Raw genomic sequence first — 20,715 nt, 5'->3', positions numbered from 1 at the left:
CGATACAAGCAGTGTGCTTACTTTAAACAGTCCCTTCAGGATTTGGTACTTCTTAAAGCACAGAATTTATTGTAAAAGCAAAGCAAATGTGTAAAATGTAATTTGGATTAATTTCCATTAATATTTGGACAGATTTAAATGTGTCATGTGACATCATCTCAATATAAAATTGTCAACAGTTTGATGATTGAGTCCTTGGAACAAATATGATATAGACATTACATAGACATATATAAAAATATGAGTAGACATTATACATTTAGGAGGTAAACACTTGAAGAAGTATGTAAATATCGCCACTAGAGGGAGCGTATTCACAACAAACAAAGGCGTAGTTTGATAATGTCATTAATGTGGCATCATGGAAGTTGTGGTCTTTATTGCATCCTACAGAACTCCAGCAATATCATGGTTCTGTTTTAATGCTGCTCTATTGAGTCTAATGAAACACACAATATATTAAAGCGTCTTTGATGTTCTCCTGTTTTCTACTAAACAAAACAAGAAATTACTGTGTGATGTCATTAGCATGGAGTCGCAGTAGATTTTAGCATTCTTTGAAACAATTTGGAATAATGTTAATTTGCAAAATATATATCATATTAATATATTACAGAGTGCAAAGTTTCTGAGGTTGTAAAGTAATACACATTCCACAATAATGTTGTTTGTGTTTTTCACTGCAAAAAAAAAAACAAAAAAAAAAACAGAAGCATGCTCACTGAAATCCTGGAGCACTATTTGAACCTTTTGTTTATGAGAGTGAATAAAATTACCATGAAATTAAAATAAAAATACTTAGATGTTAGTTTTAAAGATATATCCCCAGCAGAAACACAATATCATAAGACGTTAATATTAGGTTAGATTTATGTCGCCAGTGTCTAAGGACAATGTTATTTTGACGTCCAGTAATGATGTGAAATGACGTTGATTTTAAGTTGTGTTAGAAAGCGATCAAACTCCAACGTTGAGCCAATATCTTAAACCAACGAAATGTTATATTGACGTCAAATACTGGCATTCATTCGTCAGGTATAGCAACCAAAATCCAATGTCTGATAGATGTCATAGTGTTAACCAGGCCCGGATTGTCAAATCGGGAGGACCGGGAGAATTTCCCAGTAGGCCGGTCTGTTTTTTGGCCGCGAGGGCCAGTGTCCCTATAGCTGCTTGCACTCTCAGCACTTGCACTTTTTTCATTTATTTATTTATCTGACCATAGCCTTACTCTTTATTCATTATTTTGCCGCAGTTCCACTCTTTTTATTGATTTTCTCGCAGCCCCGTGAGACAAATGCAGCCTGCAGGTTAATGACGAAGAATAATTAATATGAATGAATATTACACCTGCTCAATGAAAATCATGATTCACTACATTAATAAATCTGACATAACTTGATCAGAAATCTAAAAAGGGGAGAAAAAGATGAAGCCATCAGATGACCGTGCAATACTTTTTTATTCCAAGTGCATTTGCATAACAGTGCCTTTGTGGTTCAGGTTCGCATGTTGCGTTATGACGCCGCTGACCCAAGTTCGAACCTTACCTGAGAAAACTTTTTTTAGTGTTAAGACATATAATACTGTTTGGGTTACTTATATAAGTGTACATATTTTACTTTTAATATTTGTGTGACCTCCGTTACAAAAGACTGAATATCTATAAAGAATTTTGCACAGAATATATATTCAGATCTTGCAGGAAAGCACATTGTGATGTTTTAAAGAATAGTGTTGGAGATTTAGCTACACTTTAAAGTTCTCATATTTACGAAAAAACATTTGAAGTTCTAAAGCAGCTGTGTCCTTGAATATAGTGTCATTAGAAACTGAATTGGAAATGATGTTATTTTAATATAGTCAGTCGTGAACTGAGGTGGGCTGGTCTAAGGCTTAAATCTACAGGGCTGAAAAGGAGTCCCACTCCGGCCCTGGTGGTAACGTCCACATAACATCAAGCTGCAACATCTTTAGACATTAGTGTTGGAAATAACCAAAATTCAACTTCTGTCTAATGTTGGGTTCGGACGCCAACCCGATTTTTATTTTTAAACAAAATGCAACATCCCACGACGTTGGGGTACAACGTAAATCTGACGTCATGTTGATGTGCTGTGCCTGCTGGGTATTAACTAGTGTGCTCCAAAACAGAGATAAAATTGCCGTTTAGAAAATGTAAAACTGACATAAACATCCAAAGCTTGCAGCTTGTTATTTTCACCTAAATCGATCAATATTTTTTTCTCATCACCTCCTACTGCAGTTTCTCATCAAATCGTGACCAATCAAATGCTTTCTAGTATCTGACATGTCCCGCCCCCTTCAATAACCTTTTTAATTGATGTGCTTAATCTTGAAAATGCCGGAAATTTATTTACATTTACAGAATTTATGGCAAGATACAAAATTCCTGTTACATTACAGGAATTTACTATTCTAACCGGGGCAATACCTACTGGCATACATATGCTGTACAAAGGCAGTGTATGTACATCAGCACTTACTGTTTGTCCTCCTAAACCTGAACAAACCTCGGTTGGGTTTATCTGTTTCTCTGGATTTAAGCCTAATAATCACAAAATTAGATCTTAATCTTAAAAGAAAATATGTCTATACCGTATGTTATTTTTTACTGGAACAATATCTTTAATAACATAAACTGGACTCAAGTTTGGTCATTACCTCAAAATTTTTTTATCACAAATAAGGCTAAAGAAATATCATTTAAATTACTTCATAGAGTTTATCCCACAAAATTATTTCTAAAAAAATTTAAAATTGATATTGATTTAGAATGCTGTTTTTGCGAAAGCTTTAATGAAACTATTTTACATTTATTTTGGTCTTGCCAATATACTCGACTATTTTGGATCAATGTTGAAGCTTTTATTGCTCATAATATCTTAAAAACCTTTTCCTTATCTTATAAACATGTGATTTTGGGTTTTTATGTTAAGGATCGCTCTTTAAAAGATGCTGGTTTTATTATAAATTTTATTTTATTATTATGTAAATTTCACATACATAAAGCCAAGTTTTCCAAAAGCACACCTCTCTTCATGGTGTTAGAAATAGAGATTCAAATGTATATAAAAGTGATTTCCAAGTCTCAAAATAGAAAAGCAATTAAAACAATTAATATATGCTCCTCCTTTAACATTTTTACATAAAATGTTTGTATATATGCATTTCCTGTAAAAAAAAAAAAAAAAAAGTGAATTGCTAACTCTTGTAAATAACTAAAATTATAAAATGTGCGAAACATATTTGTATGTAATTTGTATTGTGTAATAATAATTATTACATAATGCAAATTAATTATTATGTTATTATGTACCCTATCCTCTGTTTTTTTTCTCTCTTCTCCTTTGTTTTTTCACTTATTTCATTCCTGTTAAGAAATGTAATGTGATTGTATTGTATTGTATAAGAAAACTGTACATGCTTGTTCTTGTTAATAAATAGAAAAAAAAAATTGATGTGCTTAATCTGAACCCCTCCCATTGAAGAGCTGTGATAAAATTACAAGAAAAAAGAGGAGGCGCCCACCCTTCAATAAAGATTACGTCCAACATCAAATATAAATTGCAGTTTTCAAAGCACTTCATGGGATCTTTAATGAGGAAGCACCAAAATGTGCTGCCGCTTAACCTCAAGCATTCTGTTTAATCTCCGCTGAGTGTGTGTGAGAAAATGTATGACCCCTGACATATTAAATATGACTTAGACTCACTGTTGTCCATCCGTGTTTGAGGCTGGGTGGAGGCTTTGGCAGTCTGGAGATTCTTGTCATAGTAGAAGTTGTCCATATAGTCTTGGCCCTGTAAATGAGAGTCGATGGGATACTCGTACTCCTCCTGGTATTTGACCGTGGTGGCGGTTTCCTCCTCCTCAGCTTCCTCGACCTCAGCCGCTGCTTCATTATTGCCTTCCTCTTCCTCCTCCTCTTCCTCCTCTGCTTCTTCCTCCACCACCTCATCCTCTTCCTCCTCCATATCGTCTTCCTCGATGTCCGTCTCAGGAGAAGGGCTGGGAGTCGGCGGTGTTGTTTTCACACTGATTGAATAGAAAGGATTTTAGTTCACTGGATTTAGTCAAGTCAAGATGAAACCAGTGTGATTAGAATCTCAAAGGAATGATTCATATGTATAGTGACTCCTTTTATGGAATCAAGTATCAAATGACACTTCTACTGTAGTTGATTCAAGTTTAAAATGTGTAGTCTGGAATAAATGACTCTTATGAAGTGATTCTTTTAGTAAATCAGCGTACAGTGAACCAAAAATGATTTGACTCTTTTGAAGCGATTCTTTTTTTAAGAGACTCAAACATTTAGATCACAATTAGTGTAGTCTGATTCTTAAACAAATGTTTTTTCAGTGAATAAAACACAACAAGGTTAAGTCAGGTATAGATTCTCATTTAATGTTCAGTTAATGTTCAATCAGTCCTTTTTGTTAGATCAAAATCATACTTCACAAGAAAAGTATAATTCGCAATTGAGTGAATAATGAAGCGACTGATAATACATAAACTCTAAAGCCTAAAAATAATACATATGCCTCTAACAACTAAAAAATTAGTTGACGGAAAGTTTGGTCTTAATGAGTTATTTAAAGTGATTCAACTGATTCAAAGTGGCTGAATCATTTATTAAATGGAACTGTCTGTATAAATTGATCATTAAACCAATTGGGTCTCTTAATTCGATCACAAACAGAAAATACCTCACTGCGGTTCTGAGATGCACACATTTTCTGCTCTGGATTTAATTTAGAACAGTTTTTTAATTGTAAATTGCGTCTAAAATACTGTATAAACCTACTCTGCATTAGCAAAACATTTATTGAGCTATTATATAAAATCAATACCTTAGTTGATTGATCACATCGAACAGTCATATTTTGGAAAATTGCACTCTTGTTTGTGTGACATTATTGTTTATAGCCTATCATAAACACTCACCAGCCACTTTATTAGGTACAAACTGCTCATTTACACAAATTTCTAATCAGCCAATCACACTGCAGCAACTCAATGCATTTAGGCATGTAGACATGGTAAAGACACTCTGCTGCAGTTCAAACTGAGCATCAGAATGGGGAAGAAAGTTAATTTAAGTCACTTTGATGGTTGTTGCTGCCAGACGGACAGATATGAGTATTTCAGAAACTACTGATCTACTGGGATTTTCACGCACAACCATATCTAGGGTTTACAGAGTATGGTTCGAAAAGAGAAAATATTCAGTAAGCGGCAGTTTTGTGGGCACAAATGCCTTGCCAGAGGTAAGAGTAGAATGGCCAGACTGGTTCGAGATGAATGAAAGATAGTAACAGTAACTCAAATAACCACTTATTACTTCGAGGTGTGCAGAAGAGCATCTCTAACCGCTTACAGATAGGCTACAGCAGCTGAAGACCACGCTGGGTGCCACTCCTGTCAGCTAAGAACAGGAAACTGAGGCAACAATTCGCACAGGCTCACCAAAATTGCACAATAGAAGATTGGAAAAACGTTGCCTGTCTGATAATTCTCAATTTCTGCTGCAACATTTGCATGGTAGGGTCAGAATTTGGCATCAACAACATGAAAGCATGGATCCATTCTGCCTTGTATCAACGGTACAGGCTGCTGCTGGTGGTGTAATGGTGTGGGGGATATTTTCTTGGTACACTTTGGGCCCATTAGTACCAATTGAACATCATGACAATGAGTTCACTGTACTTAAATGGCCTCCACAGTCACCAGACTCAATCCAATAGAGCAGTTTTGATAGCAGAATTGGTCCAACTCTGGGCTAAGGTGTGCCTAATAAAGTGGACAGTGAGTGTAAAAAAAGAAACAAAAATGGCTTTCATTACTTAAATTGCAGTGACAAATAAACTAATATACTTATATGCATAAAACATTTTATGAATTTTTTTTGTTAAATGAATGATTCGCCAACATAATTCTGTCATAATTTACTCATCTATGTGTAGTTTCACATCTGTAGGACTTCCTTCTGTAGAACATTTAAAGATTTGTTTTGTTCATATATTGAAGGGCAATTCATTTCCATAAATTAAATTGGCACAATTATACTGTAGCTTTATTGAATTGGATGATTCACAGAAAAAAAAAATGTTAATTTCATACATTTTATGTTGTATATTGTACAATTCATATGCAGGAGGTCATTGAAATATAAAGAAATGGCAAAAAAAAAAACATATGCCAATTTAAATACGGGTAATTTAATAAATATTTATGTTAAGTCTTATTTTTTGGTTAGTTTTGAACATTTTAGAACAGCTCCTTTCACGCCATATTTATTATTTAGCACTCTTTCCACCACTGACTACTATAGAAAAACCATCACATTTACCTGGTGATAGTTTTGTCTCCAGCCATAGACACGAGTGGTGTTGTTTCTCCCTGCACAATATCTGCGGTCTCTGTTTCTCCACGTCCACTCGATCCTGTCCTGCCAGGACAGCAGACATATTCCACACCGCGAAAACGGTCACCGCAAGGCAACAGCATCCCATAACTGTGCAGCTCCAGACTGTCAGCCGTGCAGGCCTGAAGAGCAAAGATGGAGATGAATGACTGCGGCAGCCCTTTAAAAAACTGCCATTATTTCTGCTTTTTATCTTTCTGTAATTGCGCATTCGTGCCGGGTCGAAATGACCTACAAAAACTCAACAAATGAGAAACCCTGAGTACCAGGAGATGCTGGCGAAAGTGCAGAGCGGAAATGAGAATCAGGAGATCATAGATCACAGCGGGGCATTGCAATTTCACCGGCCTCACACTAACCATTAAAGATGCAAAGCCATTAAAGCTGAATTTCAGCGCTAATGCTTTTTTCAGGTTGCAATTTTCTGAGCTTTTATGATTTACCTCTTTGGCGATGTTGTGCCAGTACACGTAGCTCTCGCAGGAGTCCATCTGCTCCTGGTGTAAGAAACGGCAACGGTCTGGAACCAAAAGAGCCTCGCTGACATATTCACCTACTGAGAGACGGAAAAGGACAGAATTAGAGGGAAAAAAAACATTGTGATTGTTTATAAAGATTGCATGTTACCTTCAAATATCAAGAGGTCAGTACGGGTTAATTAATCTGTCTGAAAAAATCTGCTCCAACCCTAGCTTTTCTTCCAGGGTGCATCAAAACTTTGTTGTTGCTTTTGAAAATGTCCTGTTAATGTGTCTCTTTCATGTTTTCATTCAGTTTTGTTTTCTGTTGTTTTGTTTTTCTGTACAGCACTTTATAAGGTATAAAGAATGTGCTTTATAAATAAATTGAGTTGAGTAATTTAGGAAATAAATTCATTTTATTTTTATTTTGTAGGGATTCATTCAATTCCCTGTGTTGGCATGGGCTTCTTCCATGTGCTCCGGTTTCCCCCACAGTCCAAAGACATGCGCTATAGGTGAATTGGGTAAGCTAAATGGTTTGTGGTGTGTGTGTGTAAATGAGTGTGTAAGGGTGTTTCCTAGTAATGGGTTGCCACCGGACAGTCATCTGCTGTGTTAAAAACATTTGCCAAAATAGTTGATGGTTCATTCCACTGTGGCGACCTCTAAAATAGAGACTAATCCGAAGGAAAATGAATTAATGAATGTGAATTCATCTTCATATTGGCATTTCTTCACCTTGAAAGGAATGTCAATAAGCTTATGGGTGTCAGTTTGTCGTTTCCAATGGAGGCACGCATCTTGCAACACAAATAGGGAGCGGCACACACATGATGCACTTGCCTTTTCCAGGTTCACCTAGTTAATGCAGCGTGTGCACCATGATTCACAATTTATAATGTTGCAATATGTATTTAATTAATTATGGTTGGTTACTTTACTTGAAAGCTCAGATTTGATTATCAAAACTAGTTTGTTGACAGAGTTTGAGGTTTACTGTATTATTCTAATTGACACCTTACAGGCGTTGATCTACCTTTACCATTGCACACACTTTGTAATATTTTATTCATCAAGTTTAAGAGTCTCTTTAACACTTATGTGTATTTTATTGCGATGCGATATTTTGTTAAGATATTTTGTTGTTTTTGACCAATAAAACTATTTTCCTTTGTAATATTGGTAAATTAAAATTAACAGGTTGAAAAATCCCAACATTTCTAAATGGATTGTTAAAAAATCTTTAATATTTATTGATACTGAATGATATGAAACATGATATCGTGATAATTTGTTCTGTTGTATCACCCAACACAGTATATATATATATACACACACATATTTATATACACACACACACACACACACATATATATATATATATATATATATATATATATATATATATATATATATATATATATATATATATATATATATAGATATATATAAATAAAATAAACAGGGGGCTAATAATTAAAGAGGTTTAATAATTCTGACTTTAGCTGTATATATATGCTGAAAATTAAGTGTTTCATTTTAAAATGTAAACAAATAGAAAACTTGTTTTAAACTGCAATAATTTTCCCATTATTACTCTATTTTTATCATATTAGTAGTCGTTTAAGTTATAATAACATTTTGAATACATAAACAGATTCAAAGAATGAGAAATGAGGAAGACAAGACTGGAGTGTGAAAAAAGTGGCGTTAGCATTTTCGCCAATGCCCACGTGAGCTGATGTGGCATATATGAGAAGTGTGAGCTCAAAATATGTGCAGTATGTGTGCAAAAACCAAGGACAAAAACCAAGCCCCTCAGAGCCAAACAGCTGCACAAGCATTACATATTCATCAACATTAGTACTGAGCCAACAGATTCATGCTCTACTTATTTATTTTTGGTTGTGATATAACACTCGGTCGTAAGGCATAGCAGAATACAGAGTACTACAAAAACTGTCCTGTCATTTTACACAAACATGTTTATCCTCACAGTTTATTTTTAAAGGAATAGTTCAGCAAATAAACCGAGCAAATTTGGGGTAAACTGGTCCTTTAAATATCCATCAAATTATCCCTGGAGAAATGGATGTCCCATTTCCTATTTCTCCCAGAAATGGACATCCCATATATATATTCCGCTGTTGCGACCCCAGATTAAGAGACTAAGCCGAAAATAAAATAAATGAATGAATAGTTATTGTTAAAAAAATGTAGTTGTGTAGAAAATGAAGGGAGTTTTTTAATTTCCAGAACTGGAGTGTTTTATTCAGGCTGTGTTTGTAACTCACCCAGACACCGGTAGGGCACCACGATGAAGGTGCGGGTCTGACAGTGACCCCAGCCCTTCTTACACCAGCCCTGGATGGTCGCCGGTGATGAAGCCTCTTCCACATGAGAGATCTGCAGTCCTGGATACATCTGACATACAGAAGAACCACACACACACACATGCATAAGGGATGAGCAGGGGACAGGAGCACAACAACAGGAATCAACTATTCATCATGCAGAAAACACTAAGAACAAGGGAATGAGGAGGAAAGAATGGAAAGAAGTGAAGAGCACTCTAAAAAAAAAGCCATGGGAGCCTATTGAACACGATTGATCACCGCATAGTGTTCAAATCAGCGGCACGATGGAGCAGTGGTTAGCACCACACCAATAGGTCGCTGGTTCTAGTTCTGGCTGGGCCAGTTGGCATTTCTGTTTGCATGTTCTCTCCGTGTTGGCTTGGGTTTCATCCGGGTGTTCCCGTTTCCTTCAAAGTTCAAAGACATGAGGTGAATTGAATAAACTAAATTGAGTGTAGTGTGTGAGTGTAAATGTGAGAATGTTTTCCCAAGACTGCGTTGCGGCTGGAAGGGCATCCGCTTATGTAAAACATAAGCTGGAATAGCTGGCAGTTTATTCCACTGTTGCGACCCCTAATAAATAAGGGACTAAGTCGAAGAAAAATTCATGTTTCAAATCAGAAATTGTTCACCAACAGTATTGTATAAGACAAAAATAAATCCCATAATTTTTGCTCAATTTATTTTTAGTTTAATAACATTCATAAATATGCTCCCTTTCAATTTACATCACATTAAACCTAAATTGACCTAAAACATCAAGCTGAATCTCATATAACTGATAAAGGATGGTTGACCCCTTTTAGTAACTTGAAAGCGAGGCTTTTCACAATATTTCACAATATGTGTTTATCGGGTAGCTTTGTGTGAAAAATTTGTCTTCACCATTTATTTATTTTTTTCAGATTAGCTGCACTTCAAAATGTTTTTTTTTATATCATAAGTTTATTTATGGAATATTTTAGAATAGTATTATTGGCATAGAAAATTATACACAAAATAACATAATACTGGCGACGCAGTGGCACAGTGGGTAGCACGTTCGCCTCACAGCAAGAAGGTCGCTGGTTCGATCCTCGGCTCAGTTGGCGTTTCTGTGTGGAGTTTGCATGTTCTCCCTGCGTTCGTGTGGGTTTCCTCCGGGTGCTCCGGTTTCCCCCACAGTCCAAAGACATGCGGTACAGGTGAATTGGGTAGGTTAAATTGTCTGTAGTGTATGAGTTTGTGTGTGTATGTGTGGATGTTTCCCAGAGATGGGTTGCGGCTGGAAGGGCATCCGCTGCATAAAAACTTGCTGGATAAGTTGGTGGTTCATTGCGCTGTGGCGACCCCGGATTAATAAAGGAAATAAGCCGACAAGAAAATGAATGAATGAATGAATGTATAACATAATACTGCTTCTTAACCCTTTGACTGCCCCTCTACCAAATATTTGACCGTGTTTTTACTGCTATAAATAACGACTGTTAAAGTCATTTAAAGAATGACTGAATTGTTGGATTACAAAATAAAATCAAACATAACTGCTTGTTTTTTTGTTTTGTTTTTAACAATAATATCATAATCAAGAAAACCTGATAAATGAGAATCTGAAATATTTTATGGCAAAATTAAAAAAAATAAAGATGATTTAGTGTTCAAAAATGTTTGATTTTTAACATTTACTTTGAAGGAAATTGGTCTTACACTTCATATATTCAGATTTTTCATAGCATATGTATTAAGCTCGACATAAACCGACATATCAACCATTTGGTAGAGGCTGATATTTTAGAAATTATGGGATGTGTTGAAAAAAAATGCATAAATTGTGTTAACTATAGTGACATTAGGAGTTAGGGAATGCAATCCAAACATTGTTTTCTTGGTGGGGTAGTCAACGGGTTAAGAATCTTAAAAAATCTTGTTACACTGAAGACTGGAGTAATGATACTAAAAATTAAGTGTTATATCCCATAAACAAATTACATTTAGTTATCTGAACCAAACATGAAATTAATAACAAGTCAGAAAAACACAACTGAAGACAAAATTAGTCCTACTTTAAAAATTTCCCAGTGATGCTTTTTTTTTTCAGTACTTCCTATTATATTTTTATACAAACTGCTAAGGTCAATATTATTAGCTCCCTTAAGAAATATATATGTATAGATTTTTTTATGTTGTGCAGTGTCTAATTAACCTAGTTAAGCCTTTAAATTGCACTTTAAGCTGAATATATCTCTCAAAATAGACTAAATAAATTATAAACAGTTTATTAAAGCTTAACTTTAGGCTTAAAAAATGTATTGGAAAAAAATATTCGATATATTTACAAAGCATTTTGCCTTCGACGATATATTTAGCTGATTGACGCTTTTAAACTGCAATCCCTGGTTTGAACCCCAAGAGGGAACCATTGAGTCAGTAATGCCTAGACTGCAGCACTTTAAACTAATAAGAGTCCAAATATTAGTTTAGATCCAGCAGGAGGCGCTCTAAATCTCATTGCGCATTACTCCTGTATTTCCAAAGCAATTACGCCTCACCTTCAAAACATGTTTGCAGGGGCCCTGAGTCATACTGAGTCATCTGAACATTATTAGGATTTATTTACGGTTCAATAATGAAGCCATAAATAAAGCGAATAAAATAAATCACAGATGAGAGGGAGTTTAGGACGAGAGGTAAAGATGAACAGAAATGCATACGTATATTCAGGAATATACACAAGCATATTGCCACAAGAGGTTTGTTGATTCACTATATATAGTTTGTACATATATAGACTGGATTTGACGAGACAAGGTCACAGATATACAACATTAATAACTACAATAAAATAAATGAACAGTAATCTTTTATACTATTATTATCTTCCAAAATTCACAATGTCCTTTGGAAATATATATAATAATAATAAAAAAATAAATTATGTATAAAATGTATGATAGATAGATAGATAGATAGATAGATAGATAGATAGATAGATAGATAGATAGATAGATAGATAGATAGATGATAGATAGATTATGCATAAAATGTAATAAACAAATTACAAGCATGGATAAATACAAAAGAGATTTTACAATTTAGTACCTTTTGAAAAGGTACCACCCCAGTGACAGCTTGCATGCCTTTATTTCTGAGAGTGTAGATAAATTGATCGATACTATATGTATTGTTTTCAGATCTACAATATTAAGAAAAATACATATATATTTTTAAAATGTTATTAGTTTATGAAGTAGAAGATTTCAGTTAGAGCCTCTAATATTGTCAAATTAATTTTTATATATACATATACAGGGTTATAAATATTTGGACTTCGACACTTTACTAACATTTTTGGCTCTATCAACACAATCGATTTGAAATGAAACCAACAAGATGTGCTTTAACTGCAGACTGTCAGCTTTAATTTGATGGTTTTTACATTCAAATCAGTTAAACACTGTAGGAATTACAACAGTTTGCAAATTTGCTTCCCACTTGTTAAGGGTCCAAAAGTAATTGGACAGAATAATAATCATGAATCAAACTTTCACTTTGTAATACTCGGTTTCAAATCTGTTGCAGTCAATTACAGCCTAAAGTCTGAAACGCATATACATCACCAGACTCTGGGCTTTATTCCTGGTGGTGCGCTGCCAGGCCTCTACAGCAACTGACTTCAGTTCCTGTTTGTTCTTGGGGCATTTTCCCTTCAGTTTTTTCTTCAGTAAAAGAAATGCATGTTCAATCAGATTCAGATCAGGTGATTGACTTGGCCATTGCATAACGTTTTAACGTTTTATTCGATTTAAAGTTTTTTTCATTTCAAATATACTGCTTTATTTTTTTGTTTTTAATTCAATGTTTTAAATATTAATTTTTTTTTAAATTCAATTTCATCCTTTTTTCATTCAATTTAATGTTTTCCAATATTCCATTATATATATATATATATATATATATATATATATATATATATATATATATATATATATATATATATATATATATATATATATATATATATATATATATATATATATATATATATACATATATATATATATATATATATATATATATATATATATATATATACATATATATATATATATATATATATATATATATATATATATATATATACATATATATATATATATATACTCTGGATTTTATCTTATTTTAATTAGTTTTATTTATTTTAATGTTATTTTAGTTCTGTATCAAGCACTATTTATCCTTTAAAGGGCCATTTTCTTAGTTAAAACATGTGAAAATGACCTGTCTCAATATTTACATGTATAGTTATGACTAAATATGTTATTCATACTCCTGCATTTCACTGTACTCACAATACAGAACAACCTTGATTTTATTACAGCTTCATTATGACATCCTGTTCAAATTAAAATCTCGAGGAACACACAAATACTCTTTAATAAAAAAAAAACAAAAAAAAAAAACAGTATTGTCTAGGGTACATGCGTGCACTGAATCCTTTCTCACTGGGCTGAAGCGAGAGCGAGTGTAATCTTACAGACATATGGGAAGGGATTATAATGTTCTAAACAAGCTCTGGCAGCGAGGCCTCCGTCCACTGGCAGACCGCCTGCGGATCCAAACACCATCCAGCCAGGAGAATGACATATTCTTTGGCCTCTTCATTCAATTTTGATGCCACTCGTGCCAGCCATAGCTTATGTATATGCCTATTCGTGCCAGGGTAGGATGCGGGCACAATAATGCTTTTAAAAGGCATTAAGCAGAACGACTGGTCGACTGGTTCAGCCCAGATTAGTACACAACGAGGTGATTTTATAGTGCAGACCTAGAGACAGCATGTTGTTGATTCAGACAAGGTTGAGCAGACATTGCTGGCACTTTTCATTGCATACACAGACAAAACACACTTTATTTTATTTTTTCAGACAGACATCTCAATCTTTAGAATTGCCGTCATGCACTAATAATATAGGCTTAGTGTTTTGTGTGCTGATTTCAGCCATGAAATATGCGCAGTCGTATTTTAGCGAGATGCTTTGCTGTATTTGGCAATAGAGTTACTGAATGACCAGAAGAATGCAGCAAAGCGTGGATTTTTTTTCTTTTTTCAATCACATTATCCATCAGGAATGCAGTGGAAATTGGCATTGCACAACATTACAAATCCACAGGGACGCAGGGGGATGCTGTTTTGCAGTGTTGATACCCTAAAGCAGGGGTGCCAGACTCAAATTAGGTTGATGGTTTGTATCTGAGAATATGTCCCCTGTGGTGGGCTGTCCTATTATGCTTTTTCACTTTCACTCAGTGTGTCGTTTTTTTCAAAAACTACAACAAACGGCTCATTTGGACTACAAGCTTGTTTACTGGGATTTAATGATTTTGATAACAATGTCAAATAATGCTGGGTTCTGGCAGCTAGCTCTAGTATCTCTCACATGGTCGCCCACTGAAGCTAAGCAGGGCTGTGCCTGGTCAGTACCCTAATAGGAGACCACACGGGAAAGCTAGGTTGCTGCTTGAGGTGGTGTTAGTGAGGCCAGCAGGGGGTGCTCAAGCTGTGGTCTGTGTAGGTCCTAACACCCCAGTATAGTGAAGGAGACTCAATACTGTTCAGTGAGTGACGTCTTTCGGATGAGACGTTAAACGGAGGCCCTGACTCTCTGTGGTTGCTTAAAATCCTAATTTTGCCCACTGGCTTCTGTCCATCATGACCTCCTAACCGTCCCCATGTCATAATTGGCTTCATCACTCGGTCTTCTCGCCACCAATCAGCTGGTGTGTGGTGTGCGGTCTGACGCAATATGGATGCTGTGGCGTCATCTAGGTGGATCCTGCACACTGGTGATGGATGAGGAGATCCTCCCAATGTGTAAAGCGCTTTGCATGTCTAAAAAAGTGCTATATAAATGTAAGAAATTATTAATATTATTATTATTATTATTATTATTCCATAGAATCAATTTGTGTTTGCACCATGGGCATTGCTAGGCCACTTTTAGACCCCTTATATTTCTCTTCAGCCCCCCTAAAACTTGTTAGCTCATGAACTGTACTGTACACCACTAAATTATCTAATATACACTAAATTATTTAATATATATTATTTATAAATTGAATAGTTTTGTCTTTATTGGATTGAAATTACCTAGCATTTTATAGTATATTTTACGAACCATAAATGTTTTGTTTAGCAAGTATGTTTATGTATTCAATTGTTTATCTAAGCTTACGCCAATCACAACGCACAACACATATTGTTTTTTAGATGACTGATCTTAATCAAACCTGGAACTAGCTTGTGCAAGGTTGGACAGAAAGGTACTGTAATAATGTAAATTATGCGAAAAAAATGATAATATGTTTTTTGAACCAATAAGCATGAGAGCGTGTTTTAGTTCACTCCCCAAACAGAATCAAGACTTTATGAAGAAAGCATATTAGGACCATTTTAAACCTTATTTTGGCCACAACCACTTTATTAACTTTGTTTTTTTTTAATATAGTAAACTCTATAACATTTACAAGAACACTGTAAATGTTTTTATGTTCAAAGAAAGTGCAACAGTAGCTCATGTTGGAGCTATTGACCTTATTCTTTATTGCGGAAGTGCTACCGTTTTCGCAATTGTTTTAAACCTTCCGCAAAAAACGATCAAACTACTTGCTCTACAAACAAGTGTTTGCACGACTACAGACAAAATAGAATAATATAATAAGCTAGCAGCATAACGAGCAGTTTTGAATGTCTAAAAATGAATGGAAGCGAATGAACAAACCATTGTTATACAATAACTTGCCGAATTACCCTATCCTGCCTAGTTAACCTAATTAACCTAGTTAATCCTTTAAATGTCACTTTAAGCTGTATAGAAGTGTCTTGAAAAAAATGTCTAGTAAAATATTATTTACTGTCATCATGGCAAAGATAAAATGAAGTTATTAGAAATGAGGTATTAAAACTATTATGTTTAGAAATGTGTTGAAAAAATCTTCTCTCCGTAAAACATAAATAGGGTGTCTAATAAACTGTATATAAGAAAAAATATTATCAGGCATACTATAAAAAGGTTCCTTGCACTATTAAACATAATTTAAGAAATATATATATATATATATATATATATATATATATATATATATATATATATATATATATATATATATATATATATATATATATATATATACCTAAGCATGCTATTATGTTGACCGGAATAGAGGTAAATAAATATTACACTGACGGAAAATTAGATATTCATTGACTTATTAATTCAAATGATTCGTTCAAAATCGCTGATTCAAAGTATTAAGTAATGCTTTTGAAATGGGTAATTCAGGAATCAGGAATCTCCAAATACTTTTTAGTTTGTTATAAAATCAGTTCTTTTCACTAATGCTTGTGTCATGTGATAATACACTTTGCATTAAAACAACAAAATTCAAAAGGCGTTTTTGCCTCCATGTAATTTATACTTATATATTTGACAAAGACATTATAATATCACATATTCTTTTCCACTCCACTTATGTCCTATAAGCTATAATAAATTTCATAGTGAGTACATTTTATGTAATTTAAAAAAAATGATATTTTATTAATTGCTTTATTTTTTTATTGCTTAAATAATCAATTAGGCAAGATTAGATTGCTTTGTTTTACTTTGACACCTACGGTACATGAAAGTAGTTGAGAACGCTCAAATAAACTTATCAGACAAACAACCAGGCACTATTACTCATTTCTAATTTCTCTAGACGAGACAACAGGGAAAGAAATCTTGCAATCCTCTTAGGAGTCCGAGAATATAGTCACATTAGCCGCACAATACGTTTGAGCCCAGGGAGAGAGGAGACCATAAATCTCCAGCGCTGATTGATGGTGAAGAATATGGCCATTATCCTGCACACTTAATACGGAGAGATTTGCATCGAGTTGCCTGTGTATGCACATAAGCGGCGTTGCACATTTAAGTCTTGTTTTACAATGCTAATATTAGAGCAGGCTGTCCTCGGCGTTCACCTTGAGAATATGCCTGAGTGGAGATTGTCTGAGGATGCTTGTCCACATAATAATTAAAGCAATCACAGTGCATGATAATGTACGTGCGCAGAGTTTGATGTTTCACGCTTGACTGAAATTAATTACACGAGTTCAGCAGAACAAAATAAAAGTAAAAAGAGAGCAATGTGTCAAATTGAGGAGCTAAGTGAATGTGAAAGAACAGATGAAAAGAGCAAAAACACTAAATAGTCAAACAAATAAAAGAAAACGTACTTTAAAACAGAAAATCAGGAGTGGAATCAGAGTAAATACAATTTTAAAACAAAACACAATAGAAATTAAACCCTGAAATAACAATGAATGGAAAGGAGAAGAAATAAAGAGAACAATTGAATATTAAAATATATAAATAAACCTTTAAACAGCAAATAAAGCAAAAACACTAAATTAGCGGAACAGAACATAGCACAAACCAAATGCCAAACAAATCAAATAGAAAATGCCATAGGCAATAAATAAAATAGAGAGAAAAAAAATAAATTTACAGTATACTAAAATAGTAGTTGTCAGTAGTATTAAAACAAAAGAAAACAAAACTAAACTAAAAGAAAACAAGATCAAAACAAAAAACAAACCTCAAAACCAAAGCCAACATTAAAAATACAAAAATAGACTAGATTGTAACAATAAAATAGAAAAGGCTAGCCTGAAATAGAGTTTAATAAAACACAAAAACAAACAAAATGTAAGTAGAAAGTACAAGTAGAAGTATAAAAATATTCTGCAAAAATAGTACAGAATAAACCACAAGACACAAAAACAGACTAAAAGCTAAACAGAATGAGACCATGAGACAGAAAAGACTATACTAAGACAGAATAGGAAAGAAAATGACATTTAAATAAAATATGCACAAAATAAATAAATTAATAAAAACCATAAAGCTGAAATTAAATTTAAAAAAGGACAACTTTTAACTATGGAATGAGAAAGCCTACATAAAACTAGATAATAATATTCAAGAATAGAATAGAATAGAATAGAATAGAATAGAATAGAATAGAATAGAATAGAATAGAATAGAATAGAATAGAACAGAATAAAGCAGAATAGAACAGAACAAAATAGAATAGAACAAGAATAGAATAGAACAGAACAGAACAGAACAGAACAGAATAGAATTAGAACAGAACAAGAACAGAATAGAACAAGAATAGGAAAGAATAGAATAGAATAGAATAGAATAGAATAGAATAGAATAGAATAGAATAGAATAGAATGGAACAGAATAGACAGAATAAAGCAGAATAGAACATAACAAAATAGAATAGAACAGAACAGAATAGAACAACATAGAATGTTAGAATAGATCAGAACAAAACAAAACAGAATAGAACAGAACAGAATATAATAGAATAGAAAATAATAAAATAGGACAGAACAGAATAAAACAGAATAGGACAGAACAGAATAAAACAAAACAGAATAGAATAAAATAAAATATAGTATTATAACAGAACAGAATAGAATAGAACAGAATTAAATAGGATAGAAATAATAGAATAGAACAGAAAAGAACAGAATAGAAAAGAATAGAATAGAACAGAATAGAACAGAACAGAACAGAACAGAATAGAATAGAATAGAATAGAATAGAATAGAATAGAATAGAATAGAATAAAATAGTGACACAAAACAGAATTTAGAAAATACTAAATTACTGGACAAGAGAATAGAGTAAAAACAAAACTAAAACTAAATTAAAATGAAATCAAAACAAAGACACACAAGACATAAAATACTCCTAATGAGACTAGACTCTCACCTCCTGGCAGTATGAGAGGATCTTGCTGGGCTGGGTGAAGCATCCCTGTCGACCCTGAGGATCCGGTTCCCACTGTCCGCTCTCAGTGTTCATGTGTAGAAGCTGACGACCACAAAACATGGCGATCTGAGGATCGGCCACTTGTGGACCCCCAACTGGCCCATTCACCTCTGTCATGGCCAAAGCCTGATAAACAGAGAGAGACCATGAGTTTTATACTGATTCAAAAGCAAAGTGAACAATTCTACATGCAAACACAATTTACTGTATATATGCTACATAAAAAATCTGAACAACTAGACAAGTGGCAACTAGCAATGCAAATCATTGAAATACTGTACAGCGAAGATCGAATTTAAAGAGCAAGCTACGATTCTGGCAGACAATGAGTGATTCAATGGATTTGTTCAAAGAAGCCGATTCATTTAGAAAGCAAGCAAGATGAAATTAAGTGATTATAGCTCAAAATGAATTAATTCAGGAAGAAAAGATCAGTCTGAGGCAGTCTCCTAATACTCTTTTAGTTGTTTATTTAACTGTTTATTTCCAACCAAACTGATAAAATAAGAGAATTGCCACTGTTGCTTGTGTGCTAATACAGTTTGCACAAATACAAAACCAACAACTTATAGAAGGCAGTTTATTAAAATATAATACAGACCAAAATTGGAGAACAACTTTCCAGATATTGTTAAATTGTAAAATTTGCATGATTTAAATGGATTATGATGCATTTGAGTTACTAAAACTCAATTTTATTTAACCAATAAAACAGATTTCAAAAAAATGAAATGCAAAAAAATAAAAAATAAAATGGAAATTGGGGAAAAACTTTTTAAAATATCACATTACAATGTAAGTCATTTCATATACTGATTATATATTACAATATAGTAATTTTTTTGTAAATTTAATCAATTAATAGTTCATATACAGTATGCATTTTAAACAAAGTATATACTAAATAATGTACTCTTAATTATGTGATTATTTTTCATACTTTATTTGAAACTTTTGGGCAAATGTCTGAATAAGAAAGTAGAAATATGAAATAAATGTTAATGAAATACAAAATACATCTTAACATCTAATGATTACAGGCCCAACATCAAATAAGTGATGACTTCATTTAAAAAGTGTGTAAACCTGTTATTTTTAAATCGATTAGTTGGCTTCACTTAAAAAAAAAAAACTAAAAAACAAAAAAAAAACAAGTAAACCTGTTACTTTTAAACAATTAGTTGACTCTACTTAAAGCAATTGAGTAAACTTGTTACTTTTTAAAGCAATTATTAACTTTAAAAAATAAGTAAGCCTGTTACTTTTAAAGCAATTAGTTGACTTAAAATAATTGAGCAAATTCATTATTTTTAAAGCAATTAGTTGACTTTACTTAAAATAATTAAGCAAACCCATTATTTTTTTTGGCGATTAGCATGGCCAGACTGAATCTGCGGATGTTTTTTGCTATTTCTGCTGAGAATTTTTGTAAAAATCTCTGGATTTCTGTGGAATTATTTTGGGAGTATCCAGCGGAGTATCATAACTAAAACCTTAATATATTAAATAAAAAGTAATAAATTACTAAATAAAAACTGAATAAATTCAGTTTTACACATTTACTCAAGTAAATAAACAGA

The 20,715-nt window shown here is 33.3% G+C and overlaps 1 protein-coding gene across 2 annotated transcripts in view; it reads right to left on the bottom strand.

Moving 5' to 3' along the window:
• Nucleotides 1-20,715, bottom strand: part of aplp1 (amyloid beta (A4) precursor-like protein 1) — a 124,787-nt gene that overhangs the window by 13,815 nt on the left and 90,257 nt on the right. The window contains exons 2-6 of one of the 2 annotated variants that reach the window (XM_001342885.10): nt 19,076-19,261; nt 9,204-9,333; nt 6,892-7,004; nt 6,374-6,570; nt 3,737-4,059 (exon numbers count right to left, since the gene is read on the bottom strand). In XM_001342885.10, the coding sequence (XP_001342921.4) occupies nt 3,737-4,059; nt 6,374-6,570; nt 6,892-7,004; nt 9,204-9,333; nt 19,076-19,261 (949 nt within the window). Of the gene's footprint in view, nt 1-3,736; nt 4,060-6,373; nt 6,571-6,891; nt 7,005-9,203; nt 12,035-17,523; nt 17,596-19,075; nt 19,262-20,715 lie in introns of those variants that run through there. The other variant, XM_073923957.1, reaches the window with a different exon arrangement.

The sequence above is a fragment of the Danio rerio genome, chromosome 15 (assembly GCF_049306965.1).
Source record: "Danio rerio strain Tuebingen ecotype United States chromosome 15, GRCz12tu, whole genome shotgun sequence".
Taxonomy (NCBI): Eukaryota; Metazoa; Chordata; class Actinopteri; order Cypriniformes; family Danionidae; genus Danio; species Danio rerio.
The sequence above is the reverse complement of the archived record's forward strand: the minus strand, read 5'-3'. Positions and strand labels throughout refer to the sequence as shown.